Consider the following 19,489-nt stretch of genomic DNA (forward strand, 5'->3'; position numbering starts at 1 on the left):
CGAGCACTAACACCATATAACCGATCATAAATCCGGCGACCACAAGCAGGACTTCCAGGACAAGAGACCAGCCGGCTTCTGCCCGACTTGGACGCCGTCTTGGTGGAGACAGCATCTTCCACGCTCTAGTCGTGATGACAGCGCCCCATAACAGAAAGATGCCGGCCTTTTACCGAGGGGGTGTTTCATTAGCGTTGAAGACTGTCGTTCGTGGTAGGCATTGCGAGGTTGATATACCATAGAGTAGATACCCGTGATATGTTGCCCGTATTTGGAGCTGCAATACCCCGCTATGGCCAATGCGGCGATGTCCAGCATCACAAAGAGTGAGCATAGCACCAGTCGGAACCATGGTAGCACTAGATGGGGGCTGGTGAGGCCCATGCTCGCAGCAAGGGGACTCGACCGAGGGACGCAGTATTGTGTGGAGAGATCGGTAGTCGAGAGAGAGAATTCTAGTCATTAAGGTCTCCCTGTTTTTCCTTCCCTGGGTCAAGTTGAAGGCTGCGATCTATGTATGCAGTTGGGCTCAGCTTAAGATTACGCACCCTTTAGCGAGCCAGGCCGGGTAAACTCGCCAGAGCCAGAATCCCCCTGGCAATGAATTTAACCTTGCCGCCTACCAGACCAGACCTGCCTTATGCGTTAAAAAGTGTCCAAGCAGTATTGATTGTTGGTCTTTGCCTTCGCCAACCAACAACCATCAACTGCACTGTTCACTGGCTGAGCAAGGGGAAGCCAAGGCACACAATCTCCGGCACGTCACAAGCAATATACATCGCCATCAAAGCTTTCCTCACTGTGTTTACAAACTCTGCCTCGTCAAACCAAAATTGCCTTCTGGCACCAGATATAGGGTTATCCTGTCGGGTGTAATCGTGCCATAGACTGTTGGCGCAAGGGATAGAAATAGACTCAAAACCCTGCATACCAGAAACTTGACGAGATTTGAGGATGAAAGATTGAGAACCAACACAACTATCCATCAGGCCAGCCTGATTGCAGAATCTTCGGGAGTTGGGAGACTCCATACGGCCTCGGTGTGTCTGTTCAGGCAGAGTAATCCCGCTCATGAGCAACTACAAGGCCTGGTAGTTTTCCATATAAGTGCTCCATGGAAGAGCCGTTAAGCAGCATGTATCAATGTTTATCGAGTCTCACCAATTTGGCAGAGGAATTGTTCATTCATTATTGCAACAATGCGTCCTGTTTTTGCTCTCCTTCCGTTGCTGATTGTCGGCTGCAAGTCAGCTTTGCTGAACAGTCGAGAGAATCCCTCGCTCGGTCATCATGTCTCTCCTAGCCGTGGATCTGATGATGCTCGTGACTACATGAAACGCTCCCCGCTCATCGATCCTGAGCCAAGTCTGGATATCCCAAAGCCTCGACGTCTAGCCAATGCTACTCGGGCTGACATCCAGAAGGCGCGGGACCTGGTCAAGACCGCTATGCAAGCGTTGGCCCAGCACAATAAGGCTCGCCTTGACAAACCTCTGCGAAACAATTAGGCTCTCAAGCCGGGTACAAGGTCTTCCTTGAGGCTTCGCAGCGAGGATGTGGCCCCTCTCTTTAACGTCACCGCCGATATTGCCACTGCAGCTGCCCTTATTGCTGAGGCCGATGCCTATGAGGAGGCGACCAACATCACCCTTGGTCGTCGCGGGGCGGCGGACCACACCGCGCTACAGACTCGTGCAAGTAGCTACTGGCTTGCCAACAAGCAGCACAAGGGCAGCTGGCCCTTTGGCAACAACGACAAGGACTTTGCTGTATTTCGTAACGTCGCCGACTACGGCGCCGCAGGTAACGGTATTACGGTAAGTAGTCTTGTTTCTCTTCTTATTAGGTTTCTATTAGGGTGTATGAGTAACTGACGCCTTTACCAAAATCAAGGACGACACTGAGGCCATTCGCAGAGCTGTTTCTGCTGGCAAGATGTGCGGGCCTGGGTGTTACAGTTCGACTACAAAGGGCGCCATCATATATTTCCAGCCTGGTAATATGTCTTGACGCCTGGACCTGCGAGTACTGCTAACAACTTACTATCCTCTCATGCCAGGCGTGTACTTGGTCAGTGGCACGATCGAGACGTATTACGGAACTCAATTCATCGGCGACGTGAGTGCTCCGACCCGCGGCCCATTTACCTCGTCACCAGACAGAACCTAACCGCCTCTTAGCCTACCGACCGCCCCGTGATTAAAGCGGCCAGGTCCTTCGTTGGCCTCGGCGTCATCTCCACCGATAAATATGTCGACAATGGAGGATCTGGCTCAGACGGCAATGCCAAGGAGTGGTTCATCAACACGGTGGGTTCGCTGCCGACTAGCAGGCCTCGTGAACGGAAAAGGTTGATCCCAAGAATCTTGCTGACGAACACTCCCAGGGCAACTTCTATCGGCAGATCCGCAACTTCGTCATTGACATCCGCGACACGGATCCTGGTGCCCATGTCTGCGCTCTGCACTACCAGGTTGCTCAAGCGACCAGCGTGCAGTTTGTCGAGTTCAGGGCCAAGACGGGGACAACACAACAGGCAATCTGTGAGTAATGAACCGAGCTAAAGCTACCAAAAGATGAGAAGTGCATTGCAAAAAGTTAGACATCTAGGCTGAGACTCCTCCCAGTCGCAGAGAATGGTGGCGGCGGACATATGAGCGATCTAGTATTCACGGGCGGCAACTTTGGAATCTGTGAGTTTCTCGAAAATCCCCCTGAATACCCATGTTCACCTTGGCACCCTAACCGTTCAACTGCCCTGTAGTGGAGGAAACCAGCAATTCACTGCTCAGAGATTGATGTTCGATGGATGCACCACAGCCGTGCAGCTGATCTGGGACTGGGGCTGGGTAATTGATTGATCCTCGAAAGCAAATTACCGACCAGGTACTGACCACACCTCGCAGGCGTGGAAAAGCATCTACGTCAAGAACGCCGACGTCGGATTCAAGCTACTCTCCGAGGATGGGGTCCACAACACAGGCTCCATCCTCGTAGTCGATTCTGTCTTTGAAAACGTCAAGAAGGCCATTCTCACATTCCCGGCCAAAGGTGAGAAGGGAGACGGCACAACGGGCCTCACGCTAGACAACATCAAATTCATAAACACTGATATGGGTGTCGTCGATAACGCGGGCACGTCTTACCTGGATACCAAGGACAACATCGACACGTTCGTCCTTGGTCGCATCTACGTGGACCAGAACAAGGACGAGGCACTTCACACCACCTTCAAAACCCGTAGGGATGAGTCACTTGTTGGCAATAACCCAAACGACTTGCCCAAGCGCCCATTCTACGAGAGAGCCAAGCCGCAATACGAGACGACATCGTCTTCGGCTGTTCGCAACATCAAGTCGAACTGTGCAGGTCAGTCTAGAACTCGTGCACAGTATCTGCTCCGAATAATTGTCATGTTTCGAATTTCCCAGCAACACTGACATCCCTATGCCTATGTATTGTAGGAGACGGCAAGACCGATGACACAAAATGCATCCAGGACGCGTTGAATCGCGCGTCCTCGTCAGATATCGTCTATTTCGACGCCGGTTCATACATGATTAGCGATACCATCAATATCCCGAGCGGTCTCCGGATCGTAGGAGAGAACTGGGCACAGCTCGTTGCCTTTGGCAAAAGTTTTGAAGATGCGAAGTGAGTCCCTTCAAGACGCCATTTGCACTCTTTCGATGCTTATACATGCAGTCCAGACACCCTCGCCCTCTGGTCAGAATTGGTGATAAGGGGCAGCGTGGCAATGTCGAGATGCAGGACCTCATCTTCACCTCCAGGGGTCCCACGGCTGGTGTGGTGTTTGTCGAGTGGAATCTCAAGAGTGAAGGACCGGCATCGGCCGGCATGTGGGGTGAGTCCTTCGGTCTATGCGTGCGGCCTATTCTCTGTTGCTGCGGATGCCTGACGGTGTCGTGATGCATGCAGACTGCCACATTCGAGTCGGAGGTGCTGTTGGCACCGAACTCACAGTGAAGGAATGCCCCGCTGGAAGCATCAACGACAAGTGCCGCGCCGGAAGCGCGCTCATGCACATCACGCCCAGCGGCTCGGGCTACTTTGAGAATGTTTGGCTCTGGGTGGCAGATCAGTAAGATATATCTACGGTCAGACCGAGCAGTCCTGCTTTGCTAAAAGCGCCCTGTAGCGATATTGACGACCCCAATTGGGACGATGACAACAACTTCATGGCAAGTTTCAGCCCGGAAGGCTAGAAGGGATGCTTTTGGTCTCTTGTCTTGCATCTACTGATGTCTCTTTTTCTAGGAACAATGCTCAGTGTTTGTTGCCCGGGGCCTCCTCGTCGAGAGCACTCATCCCACCTGGCTCTATGGTACCGCATCGGAGCATGCGACCTTCTATCAGTACGAGTTCTACAACGCTCAGCTAGTTCACGCCTCTATGATCCAGACGGAGTCACCATACTACCAGCCCCTGCCCAGTCCGCTGGAACCCATGAAAGATGCCGTCGGAGCCATGCCTGGCGACCCTGCCTACAAGTGCAGCGACGGCGAGACGTGAGACTCGTCGTGGGCCTTGCGGATCTTGAACTCAAGCGACATCATGATCCACGGAGCAGGTTTGTACTCTTGGTTCGACAAGTACACCCAAGAATGCTGTCAGTACTTTTTGTCTTTTTTGAAGCTCTTCCGTTGCTTCCGTGTCCCAAGCTGCGAATTACTCACAGGTGTGCTGATAAGAGAGTGGTCAAGTACAAACCGTCAACTGCCAAAAGTCCTTGATCGAGCTGCGCGAGAACCACGGTGGTGTCAGAATCCATAACCTCGTCACCATAGGCGCAGTCAACATGATCGAGGCGGACGGAACATTGATCAAGGCGGCCGATAACCAGGCGGTTGACTTTCATCCGCGCTGGAGTCAGATCGCCGTCTTTGACCCCCGACAGTTTACCAACCCTTGCACCGGCGAGCCGGAGCAGACCAACCCGACGCTCAGAGACGGCAAGCTGGATATCGCCGTCCCAGAGGAAGGACAGAGGACATACTTGACCCTGGTCAACGGGACCCCGCACAAGTTCAGGTTCTTGGGACAGAACAACTGGCAAATGAGAAACTGGGATAAGCAGTGGATCGACATCCCAGCAGGTAAGACGTCCAGACCTCCTCGTGGGGGGTGCATTCCCTTAATGCGGACGCTTCTAACCTCCACGATGAAACTAGGCGAGTCCGCCCAGTTCGACATCTGGTAGTTGCAAGGTGCCGGCATCAGCGACGAGGACTCCGCCGGCGAGGCATGCTACCAGCTCGAAGGCACCACAAGGACGTTTTACGTCTCCACGGACTACGCCGAAGGGATGAAGCCCCCACTGCGCACACGCATCGTCTACCACTCCCTCCCCACGATGGACTTTGGCCCCAGTGGCACCCTCGACCTCGGCATGCCCACCAAGTACGACGGCGTGGCTCAGTCGTGGGTCCTGACGGGCAGCGACAATTACGGGTTCATCGGAAGCAGGGCCCCGCCCGGGGCAGGGATGGCCTCGATCCGCGACATCATCGGTGAGCGAAAGCTCAAGTATGTGTGCATGCCGGGCAGCCACGACGCCGGCATGAGCACCATCGACGGCCACACCAGCCTCGCGGACTGGGCCAACACGCAGACGCAGTGGCTCGACATCTACGGCCAGCTGGTGCGTGGGTCGAGATGGCTTGACATAAGGCCTTGCCTGGGAAACGGCGGGAAACACATGCTGTGCCACTATACCGTCAAGAAGGATTCTGCGTACGGTGCGAACGGCCTCGAGGTTGGAGAGGCGATCAAACAGATCAACAGGTAGGCGTGCCTTAAGGAGACAAGTTCCATCTAGTATTCTCCATGATCGCCCCTGGATTGCTAACGCACACATCCAACTCGTAGGTTCATGACTGACCATCCTGGCGAGCTCGTCATCCTCGACGTCAACGACGAGACCGCCTTCGACACCGACCACCGTGAGCTGGAGAGGTACAAACGCCTGACCGAGGAGCAGTGGAGGCCCATCTGGGCCGAGTTCCGTGACTCCATCTCCAAGCCCTGCAGGGGATTCGGCGACTCCAACCTCGCCGAGCGCACGATCAACGAATACATCGGCGACGGCCAGGGGTGCGTGCTGACCGTCGTGCGGACCAACCCCGCGCCCGAGCCCGACTCGGACAAGGGGTTCTACCTGGTGGGCCAGCTGGAGCGGTACAACCAGTACTCCGACACGGACGACTACAACAGGATGCGGAGCGACCAGATCTCCAGGCTCAAGGCGAACCGCCGGCTGGGCCGCGAGGGCGACGCCGAGACCCAGGACGGCATGCACGTCTTGTCGTGGACCATGACGCTCTCCTTCCGCGACGCCATCACCTCGTTGGCAACGCGCGCGTCCGCCGTCGTGGGCTCTCTGTTCTGGGACGTCTATCACCAGTTCACGCCCTTCTCCTACCCCAACGTCTTGTACGTCGACTTTATCGGAGCGCCGTGGGAGCTGGAGCACGGGCTCACCCAGGAGGAGTACATGGAGCAGACGGACAGCCACATTGCGGCCCTGGCCATGGCGGTCAACTTGCAGATTGCGAGCCAGAACTGTTATGTCGGCGGGGGAAAGCTTAAGGGCAGGGGCTTGGGTGCGTCCAACGCGACTTCGTGCCTCTGGGAGGATGCCGCTGCACACTAAAAGAAAAAGTCCCGCTCGTTGTTCTCGGGGACACGGACGGATTGATGTTTGCCGGATCATGGCGATGTATTAGTCAAGCCAGTACCCCAGCTCTCAGCGATGAAGTGAACAATATTCTGGAGGCGTGCTCTATTTGATATGGGAAGAGAAGTAGTTAGTTTGTCAGGACCCATCTACGCTGATGATGAGTATGTCGTGACCGAGCCGCCGCCGCCTCAATCTTCTTATTCTCGGGCTCGCCCTCTACGACCGCCACGCCGTGCATCCCGCGATACCAAAGACCTCTGCGGGCTTCCACCCTCCTTGCTCCAGCAACAAAGGGTCCTGAGCCTGAACACCTCGACCTTGAGACGGCAGCACTCCTTCTCCATCTCCTTCTCGCTGTCGGCTCTGAAGCCCCAGAGCAAGAGATCACCGCGGGGATAAGTGTCTGTTGTTTGTGTTTGTTCTCGCTACTAACCCTTTCTGGTCCCTGCTACAGACTAAGCTGAAGCTTACATACTATAGGTATTATTCACTGGGAAATCTTTCTTTGTTGTGGTTCCTGTTGAGAGCGTGACGTTTTTCGTAAGGGAGGAAAAAGCAATCACGTGATGATATCAACGAGAGATCTGGCGCAAATCGGGCCGCACCTCACCAATTAGCGGCATCCACCCGCCTTCTTCAACTCATCAAAGCTTCAGCATCACCCAGCATCGCACCATCCCATCATATACCTCCGTCAGGTCTCATCGTGTCTCCCTCGGCGCATGACCATCGCTGACACGCGCAATTCCCGCTCCCGCCGTTCTACCGGCTTCCCGCACAGCCGATGCACGAGCTCTTTCTCACTGCCGTCATCGGCAGCACCGACATCGATGCGGCGACTGCTGTCCTCCAGGGCCTGTGCGGCATGAACGGCTGGAACAACTACCAACGGGTTCTCTTCTTCTCCGGTCCTCCTCAACCTCGCGGCCTCCCTGGCACGCGGTCCATCCAGCCATCCCCGTACGGCAGACAGTGGACCGAGCTCAAGCAGCACTTGACGCGACAGTCGTACCTCTTGCAGGCCCGTTATGAGGTATCACGGAGTCGCGACTTCGGTGCCCAAGAGGATGCAAACGGATCTCCTGCAGGGTGGGTACCACTCCCTCCCAGCAATAACGGACTTACAAGCTGACATTGTTTGCTAGGTCAAGCAATCTTAACGCGACTCCGGGCATGTTGAGGTGGGCGGACCTGCCGGATCCAACCGGTAATCGGCCTGTGACGCAGCGCAAGAAGGTCGACATTCCAGATCAGAGGAATTTGTTGGCCATCTTGGCAGACAACAATCACAGGTAAGCTCCAGCCCTTCACCCCCTGCGCTGCACAGGACTAACACGCCTTTGCAGGTTCAAGAGTGAGATGGTGGAAGAGTCATTCACCTATTTCCGAGACAACGTGGAATATTCCATCATTAGATATTACCGGTTGCCCCCGAACCAGGCTCCCGATGGCTCAGCGCAGCCTCTTCAGATCCTACCGCCATGGGAAGAGCTTAGCCTTGTCGACCAAACAGGAGCATGGTTGCTGGTTGCCAAGAACAGCGTGTTGGAGGACAACTCGCCAGAGAAGATGCAAAAGGCGCACGACGAGCTGATGGCCATCAGGGAAGAACTGGCTGGCGTATTTGACTTCAAGGCGTTTGACCGGAGGGCGCACGACACAAGAGTGGCTCAGCAGTCCAACAACATACCTGCCCCACTGCCTCAAACATTAAGGGCGTGACGAGATCCCGCCATTCGTATAGTCAACCGCTTTCTTATCAAGTTGCCACTCTTGCTGATTGGTCTGCGATCTCATCGTCGTTTCCTTCCCGAGGATAAATATGAGTGTTTGTTGGACGCGCTTTGCCTTGTCTTCCAACGGCTCTGATACTTGCTTCCATAAGCCAATTCTGCTGTCTGTTGATATCTGACTTGTACTAATGGGCCAAGCGAAAAGAACGGCTGCTGAAGCCTGAAACTGTCCCAAAGCATCGGTTTTAATGTACTGACCACATCGTATCAGTACTAAGAACTGATAATCTACTCAAGGTACATGCAGAATAGCACAAACTTGCCACCGAATCAAAATCATAGATTGTCCTCAGCGAATATTGATTGCGAGTGCTGTGACCGACGCGATGCTAATCCTAGCTATGAAAGAAGTGAAGGCTCTTATCCTATTAGGGTTCACCTTGTTGATGTACAGAGTTCCGACCAAGCACTGTCCGAGAGTAGTCTCGGACATGACAGTGCAGGTATGCGCGTGTGATGCTTTACAGCCACTGGCTGGCGATCTCCTCATCATACCAAGAACACTCCATCGCTTCATGAATGGACTTGATGGCCTCAGCAGGTGTGCGGTCGATCGCATATTCGTCTGCCACCGGACCGTACTCGGAGCGCCGCAGCTCGATGCGGTCCTGAAGATCGTGGAGCTCCCGGGTGAGCTTCTTGGCGAACTCCGGATCGTACTCTCCCTCAACATAGTAGTCGGGGGGAGTCGAGGGCTCCTGGAGATAGATGCGAATGTGGTAGCGGGCTTTGGGGTCGTCTTCCTTTTTATTCGGATCTTCAACTTGGATGTAGGTGCAGCTCTCGGGAGAAGGAGGCAACGACTCGTCCGAGTCATCCAGGAAGAATGACTTCTGATTCTCGGCCTTGACTGCGTTGATTGCAGGGTTGTAGGGAGGCGTCGCAGTGTTGTCCTCGTCGTGCGGGTTTATCCAGTCCTTCTTGGGGACCGGAGTCTTCGATCGTGGCATTGTCTTCGCGCTGGACTGACTCTGAGTCGACGGGTCCTGGCAGGACAGCTTCTTCATAGCCTTCTTGATGGAATCCATCTTGAGACCGGTACCAGGGTTCTGATTCTGATGAAGGTTGTAGAGAGCAAAGAGTTCCTTCCATGGCTGTCTAAAGTCGAACTCTTTTAAACCGAGGGTTATCCAGACTGAAGCAAGTGAATGGAAGACACAATATTGACGGCAAGCAGGTCTCTAGAGAATATCTGTCTCTTGCAAGATGGTTACTAACTGCACAAGACTTAGTGACTATGCTTGAACTTCACTCTATCAACTAGACTCGGAGACAGAGAGCTACAGACTATGATCGGCAGTTGACGTGATAGTCGTGGGCAGTAACAAAGAGAACATAGACACAGTCACTAAAGTATTCGATCTCTCTTTGACGACGACGAGTTACTCACTGAATGGACTTCAAAATGAATGCGAGCATCATTGTTGTTACTACATTGTCTCTTTCAAGCGGGTGCCTGTGATGAATCTCAAAAATTAAACGGTGACTGTCACAGATCATTGACTTAGGCCGCCAGGCTCAGGAACACCTTCACACTTATTGTGGCTATTGGAACAGCTGTCTGAGTTGGTGGAGTGCTTAAAGATCGTTGTTATTACTTTCACTCTCTTCACTAGACAGCGCAATTCGATGAACTTGTCTTGCTACCTGATTGGGCAACCTGCACAGGTCTGAGAAGGCCAGGATGGTCTCCAAACCCACGAAGTCTACCAGTGCTACAGCCCAGAGTTTCAGGTCTTTGCAAAATTTCTTCAATCACAAATTGGTCTTTTATCCTCCTCTCCTGTAAGGATAACAGTTGAAACATTCATGTACAAAAGTCCGTGAGAGTTGGAACTCGAGATTGTGAACACGAACAGTTCGTGCTTGATATATGATAGCCTCACGCGCGTGCTAGCAATATACTGCTTTAGGAAGTAATCCACGCCTAGACCGAGAGCCCGTCATATTGATTTTGACCTACCCAAACTGGAGTCTCTGGAGAGGGGGCGGCTCTCTCGCTCTTGGCCCTGTCATGACGGATTGCCTCACCCTTGGGGAGTCGTGTTCTTTGCAGCACGAATGAATCCAGGGTATATCTCGCAAATATGCTTCGGGAGTAGAGGTTGTAGATGGAGGTTGATGTGTCATGTCGTGGATGTGGAGCTTCATGGTAATATATCTTTTGTAAAAACCCAGCATTGAATGTCTATGAGCCACTGGGAGAGAAATACTACTATGGTCTGATTGCACAAGTGGTTGTAGTAAGGCAATTCTCGCCATGAATCTCCCAGTCGGAGGCCTGGACTGGCAAGGGGACTTTGCACTTTGATCTGTGATGTTCGTATGGCGAATCTCCAATATTTTTACTAGACATGCTATGCTTCAGCTTCAATAAATTACGTCACCCAGGTAAGGGAGAGGATGTTCTTTGCCGTCAGCTCGTGGAGAGCCCCTCATCAGATCTGCCAGGGAAATACTAGTCGCAGTATGATACCCGATGAGGCGAATCCTTCCTATCAAGCTGTGTCGATCCCCGCACGCTAAGACCCAACACGACAAGATGGCAGGTCACGCTGGAACTCTACAATCGTGGCCTCTCAGCGTCACTTTCAGGTATTTGAAGTCGCTCTAGAGACAGTGGAAGGGCAGAGGATGGAGGTCGTCGGCTAGGCTTCAGGTTCTTCATATCAGGACTGGACAAGTTAAACCGCCGCAAAATGTCTATTGATAGAGCAGTCGGACACGAACGTATCTCTCACAAGTTCACTTATGACACCTTAAGCTACGACGCCGGTGTTCATTATCAGCGTGAGTAGCTCTTGGCCTCAGCCAGATCTCGAGAGCTTAACTGGACACTGATCCGTTGGTAGCATGCGTCAAGGTGTCTTTCTACTTTAAGAAACTCCCGGATGTGTCGTACGACCACTTCCACCAGCACTGGGCGACAGTGCACGCTGACTTGACCGTCGGCTCGAAGCCCTTCGCCCGGCACAAGGTTCTTCGCTACATCCAGGTAGGAGTTGGCCCGAGAATAGGTCAATTGTTGCTACTGAACCGTCGAGCAGCATCACCAATCGCCCGAGGATAAGGAGCGAGCCAAGAAGTACGGCAGCGTAATGGACTACGACGGCTGTAGCACGCTTTGGCTTGCCTCTTGGGAAGACTTTGACCAGTTCATCAACAGTCCTGAGTACGCTGCGCTATCATCGGACTGTGACCACTTTTTGGATGTGTCTTCCATCACCTTGTTTGCCGGGTAAGCTTTTATGGATTACTCGTCTTCCCGCCATCCTGCCAACTTCCCGGGCGAAGGGTGGGGCTAACGAACTGATCTAGCCATGATATGATCGCATTCGGAAAAGCCACGCCGGGTATCGAAGACAGTGATGGAGTGACCGAGTACGCGTCGGGCGGCTGAGCATATTCGAGGATGCGGTGCTCTGGGAGAGCGTGGATCAGTCGAGGTATATGTAGCGTGAGCGTTGACGTTGAGAGGCTCTGAAATCAACAGCCAATGCTCTGATACGCACCAGAAAGATCAATTAAGTTGCTCGTGGTGTCTTCACAATACCTACGAGAGAGATTGTCAGAAATGGAACTGTACCGATGTGCTAGATTCTTCGCCTGACGGGCGGTCAGCCTCACTCGGATCTCTCACTGCCGTGCTAGCCCGAGAACAAAAACAAAACAATTCATCCCCCCAAAGATGAGAAGTGAGTCAGTGAGGAATTGTTCTAGGGCGAAGGTAGTGGGCAATCCGAGGTATCGAGTCAGATTTTCGCCCCTTTACCAGGCCATGGAGCAAGGGGAATGTGAGGAGACCCAGGTTTTCAAGGCTTGAAACCCGGGGTCATGTTTTCCGGGCTGTTATTCCCGCTGTAGCAATCTGCCCGTATCAATACTCGGCGAGGTGAGTGGGTTCGGACATAAACATTGTAAGCTTCTGTAAGGCGTAGCGTCTTATTTGGGTTGTTGGCACTTGTTGCCAAAGTGCCTCTAGCGTGACGTCTGTTCTCAAATGGGTAAAGATCCTACGGGAGCTTCTCCTCCCCAAACTGTCAAACCCACTACCCCAGGAAGAGGATGCCCCACCGGTAATCTGGGGAAGGGAAGTCTGTTTGGGTGTCACGACCTGGAAAAGCAGAACCGTTCACTTCGCAGTCCAATGCATATGGAATCCCGTGTTTCCGGGATGGCCGCCGGGCTGAGTAACCGTCCCCGGGATGGAACACCCTAAGATGGCGGAGGCAATCTAGATTCTCCTTCCTTATATCTCTGATCTGGACCCGTGGCAGTTGGTGCTGTCGTGCTTCGCTAAGCAATCCCGATCTGCCACATCACCATCGCCTGATCTGTTGGAGCTACGAACATGACTGCCACGGAGATCCTGGAGTCTGACGCCAACATGTCGGCTCAGTCGGCCGCTGCCAGCGTACGAGATGATGAGAAACGTGACTTGGAGAAAACCCAGCATGTCGAGGGTACGGTCGGGGCCTCACAAGGCTTGACCACGCTGGACGGTGGTACCATTACCATGACTTGGAAGACATGGATCGTCATCTTTGTCAGTCCAATTTCATTGCGGAGAGGACAAGCGCGTCGGCATTGGGCTAACAGGATAACACTAGATCCTTTCATCTACGTTTGGACTATCGTTCTGGCCTGTTCCTACGACCGCCGCTCTTCAGGCAAAACTTGCAGCACAATTTGGCGGAGATCAGACCTTGGTCGGCTGGTACGGTAAGTATCCGGGAATGGCAGTCTATGAGTTTTAGAGCTCGGTTGGACACAGCTGATGCTCTTGTTTGTTCAGTGCCTGCATACACAACGGCAAATGCGATTGGGTTTCTCCTGGCCGGAACGTCAGTATTCGCGATCCAGGCTATCCGAATAAAAGTAGCTAACCTCTCGACAGGAACTCTGACTTGTTCGGACGCCGCCTCTTCCTGATTGCCGGGAATGCTATCTGCTGTGTTGGGTTCATTGTCTGCGCGACGGCTCGCAGCTCGAATCATTTTGTTGCCGGACTGGGAATAACAGGGTTCGGTGGAGGCTTCTGCCAGATGGCCATGTGTTCGATTCCCGAACTGATGCCGAACAAGTATCGCCATATTGGTATCTGTATCTCGGATGGGTTTGTCTTTGTTATTGTGGTGATTGGCCCTGTGGTCGGTAGGGTAAGTCGCCTTAGTTGCAGGTCTTGGTCGTCTTTCCGGCCTTTTCCCACTTCACATGAATCTTTGATCAGCCGATTGACCGAGACTCTACAGTACGCAATCGACGCTGGAGAACGCAATTGGCAGTATATCTATTGGGCCGGCTTCATTGCCCAGTTCTTCTCCCTTGCTGGTATCAGCCTCCTTTACCATCCACCCAAGCATCCTCGCGGTGTCCCATGGAAAGATGCTCTCAGAGGCCTAGACTACGTCGGAGCTCTCCTAGTAACCCCCGGAGTCTGCCTGACACTTGTGGGTATTATCAACACAACAGTAAGAGAACGCTCGAAATTCCACGTCCAACCCCATGAGGCTGACACAGTTCAACACACAGTACAAGAAGTCCTCAGACGTGACTGTGGTGGCCCCGCTTTGTGCCGGGTTCGGCACGCTCATTCTTTTCGGCATATGGGAGACATGGTCCAAGTAAGTGACGCCGTGTGTTTTTTGTATGATGCGGGAGCTGACATTTGGGGTCACAGGGTCAAATATCCCCTTTGCCCACCACACATCTTCAAATACAATAACGGAAGGGCGTTTTGCGTGCCCTGGATTCTCGCCCTGATAGTCACGATGTTCTACTATGGAATTAACGTGATTTATCCCACGATGGTCAATGTTTTTTATGGTAAGAAGCCGGAGAGCCCACTCCGCCTCGTACAACTGGCCAAGCCTCGCAGCACTTTCTAACTATGTCTCAAAAACACAGTCACCCCGGAAACCTCTCGGTCAGAGGAGCTCCTCCTCACACTTCCTGGCAACCTAGGACTTGTGTTTGGCGCTATGCTCCTCATCTGCCTGGGCAATCTATTTGGCCACTGGAAGTGGACTCTGGTCACTTCATGGTGCGGCATGACGTTGTTCGGTGGCCTTCTAGCCCTTGTCACGCCTGATAACAAAGGTCTGATGATTGCTCTTGCCTTCCTGATGCAAACATGTTTTGGTTGGGCTCAATACGAGAGCATTGCATTCACACAGCTGGGTGTCCCCCAAGAGGAGCTGGGCATTTCTGGAGGATTGGCAGGCGTTGCGCGTTACGCGGGAGGCTCACTTGCCCAGGCGGTGTACACGACAGTGCTCACAAACACCCAGGCGCAGCGGGCAGCCACCTCAGTGCCGGCTGCGGCTGTGGCCGCCGGACTGGACCCCAAGTATGGCGCGGATGTGCTTGCTGCCTTCTCCGCCGGCGCTGATGCATTCAAGGCTATTCCTGGCATTGTAAGTAGCTTTGTCTGTCGCCTCTAGCCCGGAGCCAAGACTAATGTGCTTGATAGACTCCCGACATTATCGTAGCAGCTTCGGGCGCTTTCAAGTGGTCGTATGCTTACGGCCTCAAGATGACCGCCCTCGTCTCGCTTGCGTTTGCCGGTGTGGGGCTGATCTGTTGCATTCTCTGCGAGAACATAGACGCGAAGATGAACAACAAGACCGAGATTTTCTTGGAGAACGACATTCACCACGATAAGAACAAGTATCATTAAAGGAGAGCCTGGTGTCGTTATCTCTCTGGAGGTCAGAGTCTTGTATTGAAACCTCTCTCTCCAGAGCAATTCGTCGAGGAACCGGGGACGGACATTTTTATCAACCTTGTCAAGCTTGATATCGGATTGACATCTCGAGACTCCGTATATTGTCCAGTTAGGTGCCAATAGAGTCATTCTAACGTACAGGGATTAAGTCACCGACATTCATTAAGTATGTGCATACTCGGGCCCCAATTGTGGAACGGAGCTCCGTGTAAGATCGCCCAAGTCTCCATTAATACCTGTCTAACTCTCCATCCCACATCTATGGATACGGGCCAACCGGATGATATGTACTCCAGCTACTTCGTAGGCCAGCCATATCTGGGAGAACATGGCACTTTCCGTGGGTCGAAATGTGCAAGAGACACGACATAGGAGGATCGCCGGCCTTCAAGCACTGGGTCCACTGCGGAAAAGAAGAACACAGCACCATCTCATTCCGAACAAATTCAGCTACTACTCCGCAAGTACTCGTGTTCCTTGTATGGGGTGGTACATGGCGAAGGCCACCAGTGTAACAAAGAGAGCACGGGTGCCAGTCGTCTCATTTTCTTGAAACCAGATTGCTTGCCCAATGGGTGTGGTGCATCCATGTATGATGACGTCCCCAGAAGCTTACCCCCGCCCATTGAGAAGCGCCGGTGCGGAAATGGTGCGGATTCAGCCATCCAACGGCGGCGACGGGCCAGGCCGTTCTGGTCTGGGTCTAGCGACCATCTCGGGTGCTTCGCCAATCACTACTCACTCGCTGTGCCTGTGTAGATCAGGGCTTCTCGGTCGGAGGACGGGCGGCCATGTCTGCAGACACTCAGATCTCGTGGCGGCTACACAGCAAGGCTGAGCTGGACTGCTCCCGCGCGACGGGCTGACAGGCGCCCGAGTTTTCTTTCTTACGTTGGCGGCATGGCCCGCATTGGCATTGAAGAGTGAGCGATTTAAGCAACCTCATTTGACCTATCCAAAGAGTAGTGTTATGGACCTCGAAAATAGAAGCCGAATAAGCGTTGCTGCGCCGCGAATCTGCTGCGCAAGAGATCCAATGAATTCGCTGCCAACAGCAGCAAATCACCCCACATCGAGTACAAGGTTACTCTGCCGAGAAGATCCTTCTGTTTTCGGACCCTTGTAAGCTTCATCATCCCATCCACGGAGTACTTGTAGGTTCGCAGACCCCCCCGGTCGCTGTGGGATTGGCCTGTCGTACATACTTGATCTTCGATCGAAACCTGCTTCCCCTCCTCCCTCAAAGATGTCCTGATCATCTCTTGTACTCGCCGTGGAGAGTATCTTCTTTTCCCCAATCGCACCGTTCCGGCGCGCTCAAGCCCAGCTCAAATGAGGTCCTTTCTCGCTGGATTGCTCGTCCTAGCGGCGCTATGCTGCCGGGCTCGAGCGGACGACTCGCCCACCACCGACGATGCTACCCTCGCAGACCGGGCAGCAGATGGCCAATTGAGCCTCGCACTCGACGAGCCATTGCTCACCTTCCACTACTCGACCGACACCCCCGATCCGAAAAACTGGATAGGCATATATGACCTCGGGGGAGGCCCCGTGAACCAGAACTTCACGGGCAAGTCGTCGCTACTATGGCAGTACGCGCCCGACGCCTCGGGCAAGGTCCAGATCGTGCCTACCGCCGACAAGATGAAGGTCGGCAACTTCTACGTGGCGTACTACCTCGCAAAGGACCAGTACAGCTGGCTGGCGGGCCCTGTGCAATTCCAGCTCCCGGACAAAGTCCAGTCGTCCTCGAGCTCCAGCGCTTCTAGCACTACGCCACCAACCTCTCCGACTTCTTCTGCCTCCGGGCCGGTGCAGACGACGCCGTCAGCGTCACAAACGAGTGGCGCGGCACCGCCAGCGAACACGACGGCGGCCGCATCAAAAGGTACCAACAAGACCGCTCTCGGCGTCGGCCTGGGTGTCGGACTGGGCATAGGGCTTATCGGCGTCTTCGGTCTCGTGCTCTTCGCCCTCCGACAGAGAAAGAATAAGCGGGTCGAGAAGGGCGTGGCTGAGATGGACAGCGGCGGCGACATGTATGGAGAATTCCGGCCGGGGAGCAGCTATCAATCTTCCGTGGGCCTCAGCCCGCAGACGCCCTACCAACCCATGCCTATCCAGCACGTCCAGCCCGGGCCGCCCGTCCAACAGTATCCTCCGCCGACCCACGCCCCGAGCTATCAGCAGACACCGACAGAGTACAAAGGGAGAGCGACGGGAGACCCCACTGAACTACCTGCGGGCAACGTACCATTGGAGTTGCCTGTCCCTCAGAAATGGCGATAATACCGCGCCATTCACCTGCAGTGCGTTTCCTAAAGAAGTGACCCAACTATTTGTTTGAAAACTAGTAGGGACAGATGGCATTGGGGTCAATAAGAAGTTTGCGCCGGGCAGACATGTTCGATCGCAAGGCGGGTGTTATCAACTTGGGTAAAGCCTTTGTTTCTAAAAGATGTTTTTGCTATTGCTTATTAGCGTGTTTAGCATGTGCTGTATTGATCGTCTTACACATTTGACAGCCAAACAGCCCGTCCAAGTGATGTGCAGTCATTGTTGTGTTTCAGAACTACTTGGAGGAGCGACGCGACGTAGCGAATACGTAGGGGAAACCTATCGAGAAACTTGTCGCTGGCTCATAGATCAGCTTTTGGATGAACAACATCCTTCTGGTGGGCATCGACTGAAGCCCGTGAGCAGTCGCACTACTTTTACTCGCTACTGAAAGACGAGGTGACGTCAAACCTGAGAAGTCTTCCTTTGAAAGTAATCACGGAGGAATATTGATTCTCTTGCGAGTCCAGATTGGGCAAACGAGCATGTCCCCTGGCAACCCTTTCTGCACCCTCTGCCTAAGGCGGGGTCTGGTGGCGTTGAACTAACAGAAGAAAGTTTCCAAATGTGACCAGCTGTTAGCAATCTTGGACTCACACGCGATGAAATACTAACACCAAATCACGGGCACACAAGAGACCCTTTCGCATTGTTGCCTGGCGTCCAGGACATTCCGATTACATGTTGCCGTCTGGCTTGCCTCAGTATGATGTGAGGTTCTGGCTGTCAACTGGCAAAGCTACTTGGGTATTTATTTAACTGAATGCCCGGTTCTCAGCAACCGCCAGTTTACGATGTCGACCAAGCACTTCAATAATTCTTCCACGATATCTAAATTCTCTTGAATTCCTTGTTCCGTCTCTTGAAATTATTGCTTAGCTCTCTTCTACACTGAGCATCATGTCTTCCTCTTCCACACCATTCACGATCTGCCTCTGGATGAATGACACAGCCGAAGAGGCAGCGAAGCATTACACGTCGATATTCAAGGATTCCAGAATCATTGAGACGACTCACTAGTAAGTGTTCATTGCTCATACTCGCTGCTCCTTGAGTGATAGTGTATGCCCAGCGGCATCATTACATCGCTCATCGTTTACCACAGTCACTCAGCTAGCTAGACCCTTTGCTGACATCAATCCATCGCCAGTCCCGGTGCTGGTGAAGAAGTCCATGGCCACAAGGCCGGAAGCGTCATGACGGTGGTCATAGAGCTCAACGGGCAACGCTTCATGCTCCTCAACGGTGGCCCCAACTTCAAGCCGAACGAGGCGGTCTCGCTGATGGTCATGTGCAAGGACCAGGAGGAGATCGACTACTACTGGGACAAGCTGGGTGAGGGCGGTGACCCGTCGAATCGCGCCTGCGGCTGGACCAAGGACAAGTACGGCTTCTCGTGGCAGATTACGCCGCAGAAGATGGGCGATGTCTGGACCAAGGGCGACAAAGAGGCCGTGAACCGATCGATGGACGCCATGATGGGCATGCAGAAGCTGGACATGGAGGGATTGCAGAAGGCCTATGACGGAAAATGAACATCCTAGCAGGCTAGAGAAACCTCTTGACAAACTTATGAATTGGAATTATTGCTCAGACTGCAAACATTGCTATAGTGACGACAAATTGATTAAGGTACCAACCCAAGAGCCCATATTATCCACGTAGTTAGAGATGAGATTGTTTATTTCTGATGTGACCTGTACATTTACTTTCCAACGCATACCAAATGATTTCTTCATGTTACCTTGCCGCTATCATGCCTTCCGCTCTTGAGGACGCAAAATCAGCCAGGTGGGGTGCTGCTTGCGTTCAGGTGCTGTGATTCGCACAACATGCATAAGTTGCTCAGCCTCCACAACCCCTCAATCTGTCAGCCGAGTTCTCTGAGCGTAGACAACTTGTGTTTCTTGAGTTGTGTCGCGGTGTATCACC

The 19,489-nt window shown here is 53.2% G+C and overlaps 7 protein-coding genes across 7 annotated transcripts; 6 read left to right on the plus strand and 1 right to left on the minus strand.

Moving 5' to 3' along the window:
- Positions 1 to 1,199: 1,199 nt before the first annotated feature.
- E0L32_009968 (uncharacterized protein) lies at positions 1,200 to 6,673 on the plus strand (the record flags this gene model as incomplete). The annotated part of the gene is made up of 18 exons (XM_031144988.1): positions 1,200 to 1,436; positions 1,509 to 1,817; positions 1,894 to 1,996; positions 2,060 to 2,118; positions 2,181 to 2,309; positions 2,387 to 2,543; positions 2,628 to 2,693; positions 2,821 to 2,849; positions 2,907 to 3,369; positions 3,465 to 3,654; positions 3,711 to 3,865; positions 3,940 to 4,102; positions 4,160 to 4,206; positions 4,292 to 4,529; positions 4,657 to 4,699; positions 4,748 to 5,117; positions 5,229 to 5,805; positions 5,890 to 6,673. The coding sequence occupies 18 exons, from the start codon at positions 1,200 to 1,202 to the stop codon at positions 6,671 to 6,673; spliced, it is 4,119 nt and encodes a 1,372-aa protein (XP_030990340.1).
- Positions 6,674 to 7,484: 811 nt separating this feature from the next.
- On the plus strand, positions 7,485 to 8,422 carry E0L32_009969 (uncharacterized protein; the record flags this gene model as incomplete). Its single annotated transcript, XM_031144989.1, has 3 exons — positions 7,485 to 7,789; positions 7,846 to 7,992; positions 8,047 to 8,422. The coding sequence occupies 3 exons, from the start codon at positions 7,485 to 7,487 to the stop codon at positions 8,420 to 8,422; spliced, it is 828 nt and encodes a 275-aa protein (XP_030990341.1).
- A 532-nt stretch (positions 8,423 to 8,954) lies between these two features.
- On the minus strand, positions 8,955 to 9,521 carry E0L32_009970 (uncharacterized protein; the record flags this gene model as incomplete). The annotated part of the gene is made up of 1 exon (XM_031144990.1): positions 8,955 to 9,521. One exon carries the CDS (start codon positions 9,519 to 9,521, stop codon positions 8,955 to 8,957), a length of 567 nt encoding a protein of 188 aa, XP_030990342.1.
- Positions 9,522 to 11,192: 1,671 nt separating this feature from the next.
- On the plus strand, positions 11,193 to 11,893 carry E0L32_009971 (uncharacterized protein; the record flags this gene model as incomplete). The annotated part of the gene is made up of 4 exons (XM_031144991.1): positions 11,193 to 11,283; positions 11,346 to 11,488; positions 11,541 to 11,731; positions 11,812 to 11,893. The coding sequence occupies 4 exons, from the start codon at positions 11,193 to 11,195 to the stop codon at positions 11,891 to 11,893; spliced, it is 507 nt and encodes a 168-aa protein (XP_030990343.1).
- A 951-nt stretch (positions 11,894 to 12,844) lies between these two features.
- Positions 12,845 to 15,172, plus strand: E0L32_009972 (uncharacterized protein; the record flags this gene model as incomplete). The annotated part of the gene is made up of 9 exons (XM_031144992.1): positions 12,845 to 13,039; positions 13,104 to 13,215; positions 13,268 to 13,337; positions 13,391 to 13,652; positions 13,746 to 13,964; positions 14,026 to 14,117; positions 14,174 to 14,319; positions 14,401 to 14,909; positions 14,966 to 15,172. The coding sequence occupies 9 exons, from the start codon at positions 12,845 to 12,847 to the stop codon at positions 15,170 to 15,172; spliced, it is 1,812 nt and encodes a 603-aa protein (XP_030990344.1).
- Positions 15,173 to 16,552: 1,380 nt separating this feature from the next.
- On the plus strand, positions 16,553 to 17,509 carry E0L32_009973 (uncharacterized protein; the record flags this gene model as incomplete). Its single annotated transcript, XM_031144993.1, has 1 exon — positions 16,553 to 17,509. One exon carries the CDS (start codon positions 16,553 to 16,555, stop codon positions 17,507 to 17,509), a length of 957 nt encoding a protein of 318 aa, XP_030990345.1.
- A 948-nt stretch (positions 17,510 to 18,457) lies between these two features.
- Positions 18,458 to 19,092, plus strand: E0L32_009974 (uncharacterized protein; the record flags this gene model as incomplete). The annotated part of the gene is made up of 2 exons (XM_031144994.1): positions 18,458 to 18,576; positions 18,708 to 19,092. 2 exons carry the CDS (start codon positions 18,458 to 18,460, stop codon positions 19,090 to 19,092), a joined length of 504 nt encoding a protein of 167 aa, XP_030990346.1.
- Between the last annotated feature and the right edge of the window lie 397 nt (positions 19,093 to 19,489).

Source organism: Thyridium curvatum (assembly GCF_004353045.1).
Source record: "Thyridium curvatum strain D216 chromosome Unknown NODE_76_length_201104_cov_79.467521, whole genome shotgun sequence".
NCBI classification, from domain to species: Eukaryota; Fungi; Ascomycota; class Sordariomycetes; order Thyridiales; family Thyridiaceae; genus Thyridium; species Thyridium curvatum.